The 5,871-nt window shown below is 51.6% G+C and overlaps 1 protein-coding gene across 1 annotated transcript; it reads right to left on the bottom strand.

Annotated features, from left to right (window-relative positions):
* Positions 1 to 305: 305 nt before the first annotated feature.
* LOC125508251 (protein NRT1/ PTR FAMILY 5.2-like) lies at positions 306 to 5,668 on the bottom strand. The gene is made up of 4 exons (XM_048672898.1): positions 5,429 to 5,668; positions 2,051 to 2,268; positions 1,376 to 1,947; positions 306 to 1,286 (listed from the first exon to the last, which is right to left on the bottom strand). The coding sequence occupies exons 1-4, from the start codon at positions 5,559 to 5,561 to the stop codon at positions 380 to 382; spliced, it is 1,830 nt and encodes a 609-aa protein (XP_048528855.1). The 5' UTR covers positions 5,562 to 5,668; the 3' UTR covers positions 306 to 379.
* Positions 5,669 to 5,871: the final 203 nt, after the last annotated feature.

The following is a 5,871-nucleotide window of genomic DNA, read 5'->3' as shown; positions in this document are numbered from 1 at the left end:
GGCCTTTCTCCGTTGTGCGTTTGGTGGGAGGAGACGTTATCGTCGACTACGAAGACGTATGTGATGACTTCGTCAATCTTAACATGACCAGCCTCTCGGAGGTGCTCATAGGGATAGTGTGCGCACGCGTTCGTAGAGATGAGTGTATGTACATACGTATGAGCGTCAAAAATAAAATAAAAATAACAAGCGTAATGGTCATTTTCCATCTGGACTCTAATTTTCATCTTATTGGGGTTTTAAGTTGGTGTTTACCAATTTTGCGTTTGCCCTTTTCTTTTCTTGTTATTATCTTTCGAATGTGCTCATAGGAATAGCGCACGTGCATTACTATTTCACAATACTTTGAATTCGATTGATGAGGGTTTTGGAGGGAACATCAAGGATGAACTTCTACTGCGCCTACTGTAGCAGGTTGCTGCATCGCCACTTCCGGCCTCTGTTTCTCCCCGCCGCCACCATCAACGACGTGGGTGACCTCGGCGTTGTACACGTACATCCGGCACACGGCGAAGAAGACAAAGAGGTTGGCGCAGTTGAGGACCGCGAAGAAGGCGTAGTAGTGGTCCAGCCGGGAGGCGTTGAGGTTGTTCTGGATCCACCCTCCCTGCCCGTGCCGGCGCGTGACGCGCGACACCGTCGACAGCAGGAAGCTGCTGAGGAAGTTGCCGATGCCGAGGCTGGTCATGGAGTAGGAGGTGCCGAGGCTCTTCATGCCCTCGGGCGCCTGGTCGTAGAAGAACTCGATCTTGGCCACCTCCAGGAAGGCGTCGGCCACGCCCATGAGCACGAACTGCGGGAGCAGCACGAAGATGGAGAGCGGGACCGTCGTGCCCTTGCTCTCGAATATGCCGTTCTCCATCGCCACGCGCAGCCGGTGCCGCTCCGTCACCGACGCGATCACCATGATCACGATGTGGAAGACGAGCCCCACGCCCATGCGCTGGAGCAGCGAGATGCCGCGCGGGTTCTTGGTCAGCCGCCGCATGAAGGGCACGAAGAGGCGGTCGTAGAGCACCACGGAGACGAGCATGGAGATGGTCACGAACCCCTGCAGGCTGGCCGGCGGGATCTCGAAGTGGTGAAGGCGCCGCTCCAGCGTCGTGCCCTGCTTCACGAACAGCGTGTTGATCTGCGCCAGCATCGCGCTCGGGACGAACGTGATGAGTAGCACCGGCAGCATCTTGAGCATCTGCTTCGTCTCCTCCACCTGGGTCACCGTGCTCAACGACCACCGTGACGCGCTCCTACCCCCCTCGATCTTCACAGCCGCTTTGCTCAACACCCTGCACCCCCAGCAATTAACTAATGAGACCACATATGCATAACAATCCGACGTACTGTAGTTGAGAACTTGAGATGGATGTATGGGCACCTGAAATTAGGCGTGTGCGGCAGCGGCGACGTCTTCTTTTTCTCGTACTGGTTGGGATCGAGCTCGTGCAGGTCGCGCGGGTCCACGGGCGCGGGGACGCGGCACTTGCGGACGGCAGCCACGATGACGCCGGCCATCTTGGCGAAGGAGCTCTCGGATGTCGGCTTGTGGCGGTAGAAGGGCGTCCCGGCGCTGAAGACGGCGATGGAGACGGCGAGGCCGGCGGTGGGGAGCGCGTAGCCGACGGTCCAGCCGATCTTGTCTTGGATGTAGACGAGGACGGTGTTGGCGAAGAGCGTGCCGAAGAAGATGCTGAACATCCACCAGTTGAAGAAGGAGAGCTTCTGCTTGCGCTCCCGCGGCTCGTGCTCGTCGAACTGGTCGGCGCCGATGGTGGAGATGTTGGGCTTGGTGCCGCCCGTGCCGACGGCGAGGATGTACAGGGCCAGGAAGAAGACGCCCAGCTGCACGCTCGTGGCCTTGTGGTCGCAGTTGGGGTCCGCCGTGCCGAGGCCGCATTTCGCCGGCTTCAGCGACGGCAGGGACACGGCCATGGTCAGCAGGATCATTCCCTGTGCAATCATCAGCGGAGGTGAGACTCACCCACCGGAAGAGCAGAAGGGTGGTGCGCACGGGACAAAGCGGCATGAAGAAAGAAGGACGGCGAGGACTTACGAGGAGGTATATGATGGAGGCGACCATGAAGGTGCGGTAGCGGCCGAGGTGGGCGTCGGCGATGTAGGCGCCGATGACGGGCGTCATCCAGATTGTGCCCACCCAGTTGGTGACGTTGTTGGCGGAGAGCACCGTGCCCTGGTGCAGCTCCGTCGTCAGGTATAGCACCAGGTTGGACGAGATGCCGTAGTAGGCCATCCGCTCGAACACCTCGTACACTGCACCGCACATTCAGGCAAAATTAAAACCAAGCACAATTTTTATTATTGGTACGCATGCACTTTCTTTCTTTCACCAAACCGTAACCATCGCACAGAAAAACATCATCGTGTCTTTTTGGTGTTGATGAAAGAAAAGGAAATCTTCCATTCGAAGTTCCACTCGGTTTCTATTTTCTCTCTCTTAATAATGAAAATCGGCAATTATTTTCTCTCTCTTAATAATCATTTCATTCGAAGTTCCACGTGGGACAACCCCTACAAGATGTTAGTCTCAAGGATGTGCTTCTCGCTCCGGTGTTTTTATTCTTTTGAAAGCATCTCGCTCGGGTGTTTCTTATTCTAGGAGCAGTCCACTTGAGGTATATGGTGTGTGGTGCTGGCTTGTTGGGCATCTCCTGTTTGTGTTTGTCATGTTGCAAGTGTGGACGTGGCTTTTTTTTTTTTGAAACAAGGCAAAAGATTTGCCATTTCATTGATTAAGGAAGAAGGTTTAGACAATGCCACATAGCGGCAAGAAAATAAAGAACTACTCTCGCACCATTACAATACTCAAATACTTGACGCCCGCCAAAGCCCAAAGAGACAACTCCTCTTTAATCCTGTTAATAAGGACCACCGAAGGAGAGGCCGTGTTGCGGAAGATTCTAGCATTGCGCTCCGACCAAATCTCCCAGAAGATGAGCATCATCAACGAAGCAAGCGCCTTGGGGGATTCGCTACGAATATGAATGTTCCCGGTCCACCATTGCTTCACCGAGCCCCTCGTCATCCAAGCAGCGGTATTGATGTGATGCATGCCAAGCCACTGGAGGATATCATTCCACACGAGAAGGGTAAAACGACATTGGAACAGAAGGTGGGCCGCTGATTCCTGACTTTGCTTGCAAAGTGGGCAAAGACCGCAGTTGGGCCATCCACGACGAAGAAGGCGATCTGAAGTCCAAATCCTATTTTGAAGAGCAAGCCAAGCGAAAAATTTGCACCTCGGAGGAGCCCACACCTTCCACACCGAATGGACCATGTCCGACGTAGTAAGGCCCTCAAATTGCGCCTTATAAGCCGAGGAGGAAGAGTACAGACCGTCCTTGGTGAACTTCCAAATAATGGAATCCTCCATATCCTCAGCAAGTGTGACCTGAGCAATCTTTTTCCAAAGGTGGGCGAACTGTTGGACGTGGTCGAGGGTTAGGCCATTGAAAATGTCAATGTGAGAGATCCAAGTGTTGTTAGATAAAGCTTGCTGGACCGATCAATTTTTCTTTTTAGACAGAACAAAGATGTCAGGCGCAACGTCACGCGGGCGCAAACCATTCAGCCAAGAGGAGTTCCAGAATCTGGCAGTACGCTCATTGCCAACCCTGACTGTAGTGGCAGCCGCAAACAAATCTCTGTCCTCGTCCGTACAAGGCGTACCCATACCAATCCATGGTTTTGTGGGCTCTTTCCATTCAAACCAGAGCCACCGGAGCCTAAGAGCCTTGGAAAATTTGCCCAAATTGAGCACACCCAGGCCACCATGTTTCAAGAGGGCCTTGGAAAATTTGCCCAAATTGAGCACATCCATGGTTTTGTGGACGTGGCTTTGTATGCGTGGTGATTTCAAGAGGGCTTCGCCTTGCTTGTATAAGTTTTCGCTCGGTTTTTCATAATTAATTGGGCAACTATCTTCTTCTTAATAATGCTAAAAGAAAAATCGGCAGTGCACCTGCCTTGCCCGTCAAAAAATAGCTCATGGTGTGAAGCAGCTTCAGAAACAAAACAAAAGAAAATGGGCTGTTCTCAGATGTAACCTCTGAAAGGGACCACAACACTTGTAATCATCCGGCCAGTTTTGGCCGATATGAACCGGAAGCAGCAGGGAGTATGCTGCGAGCTTATCGTTCTTACCATGAGCAATTAAATATATACAGATCGGCTGGACTCATTCGTCCTCTCAGAAAATCACAAGTGGGTTCGTTCGTGACCGTTGGTTAGTATACATGGTTAATTCCAAAACCTATGTTCCACTCGCAGCAGACAAGCCGGCTATGGTTAACAAGGCAGCAATTCAAGTGAGTGTAACTACCCACCGGTGATAGAGTAAAATTGTCCTATGGAAACGAACATGAGCTAAACAAATACTGCTAAGTGCTAATACTCATGCTTTTTTGCTCTGCAAACTCTGGTTTGGTCTATGGCAAAAACAAATCGTTGCTTCAGTCGTGGGCCTAAACACATTGCTGCCTACTGTTTATGATGACAAAATCATGAACTAAACAGCTCAAAAAGAAATCATGAACTAAACAAATACTACTACTGGTAATATCCTAAACTAGCTTGTATCGCAGCGTCCTAGGACTCTAGGAATATTAATTTATGCACGGCGCTCTTTCATTGCCTCCTTCGTTTTGTTACAGCCGCCGGTCTATAGCCATCTATCTCGAGCAAATTTATTGTGATTGGGTTTGTCTTGCTTGTCAATTCACGCAAGTAGTACATCCATTACTGCAGACGGCGTACGTCCACAGAGCACGTGGGCGGGATAGTGCCACACCGGGGAAGCAGGACACGGACTCAAAATCGAGGGACGGATGGCTCCGAGTTCATGTATCCCTGCCGCTGCTTATTCTTTGGACGAGTGCACACAGCATGCACGTATTTTAACTATTTTCTTTTGAGAAATCTTTAACGCTCCTATGCCCGCAGCGCAGTTCCTGTGATACGGGGATCGTTTCTTGTCTGAATATAAAGCAGGATGGCAGGTTCCTGCAGGTCGTCAGAAAAGATCGCCAGTCCGATCCTAACATGAACCAAACCATTTCATGATCCCGTTGACCATGCCATATCTATGCATGTGCCCAGCAGAGAAAAATAAACTCGATCGTACACACGTACAGTATTGTTCAATCAACAACTAACACGAGCCTCCATCGCCAAAAATAAATAAATAAACAATGAGCGTGAGCCTATGGGCCTAACAAAGATCGTTATTTTGTTTTTATTTTGTTTCAAGAAAGAAAAGAAAGACGCAGACGCCTATGGAGGAGAACCCCTGGCTACGAGGCCGGAGACAGAGAGAAGCAGCTGAACTGAAGCAAGCCGGAGAAGCGCCGGAGGTGGAGCAGATGATTTCGCCGGCTAGCTAGCTAATTGGTGAGTGGTAAAGTAGAGTAATTACCTACGACGAAGGCGCAGGCTCTCCAGCCTCCTCGCTTTGAGCGGAGGATGGGGTTGCCGTGGAGGTCTGTGGTGCCGTCCTGCGTGTACTCGCCGTCGCTGCCGCCGGCCTCCAGCCGGGTCGTCCCCGCCATGGACGCTCCCTGTCTGTCTGTGGACTATGGAGGGAGGGAGGGAGGTGGGTGTACAGGGCACTGCTAGTTCTCCCGGCGCCTGCGTGAGCTGAGCTCCTGTGTACTTGTCCATTTATAAGCCCGGTCTTGGCGGGCAGCGACTTGGCAAGTGGCGGGTTGGACTGCGGGGAGTGCCAAAAATGTCTGGACAGCGGGGTTTTGGACATCGCAACCAGAAACTAAAAAGAATCAGTTAAAAATATAAAAGAAACTAAAAAGAAAGCACGCCATTTGGTGGACTCCCAAGGGCGCCAGTACTACGTACCTGATT

Source organism: Triticum urartu, chromosome 1, assembly GCF_003073215.2.
Source record: "Triticum urartu cultivar G1812 chromosome 1, Tu2.1, whole genome shotgun sequence".
Classification (NCBI taxonomy): domain Eukaryota; kingdom Viridiplantae; phylum Streptophyta; class Magnoliopsida; order Poales; family Poaceae; genus Triticum; species Triticum urartu.
The sequence above is the reverse complement of the archived record's forward strand: the minus strand, read 5'-3'. Positions and strand labels throughout refer to the sequence as shown.

Excerpts from the sequence above, each read along its gene's own strand:
- LOC125508251 (XM_048672898.1), bottom strand. The coding sequence starts at position 5,561 with ATGGCGGGGACGACCCGGCTGGAGGCCGGCGGCAGCGACGGCGAGTAC. Across the intron at positions 2,269-5,428 it reads AGCCTGCGCCTTCGTCGTAG|TGTACGAGGTGTTCGAGCGG; the intron begins GTAATTACTCTA and ends TGTGCGGTGCAG. Across the intron at positions 1,948-2,050 it reads CCTCCATCATATACCTCCTC|GGAATGATCCTGCTGACCAT; the intron begins GTAAGTCCTCGC and ends ATGATTGCACAG.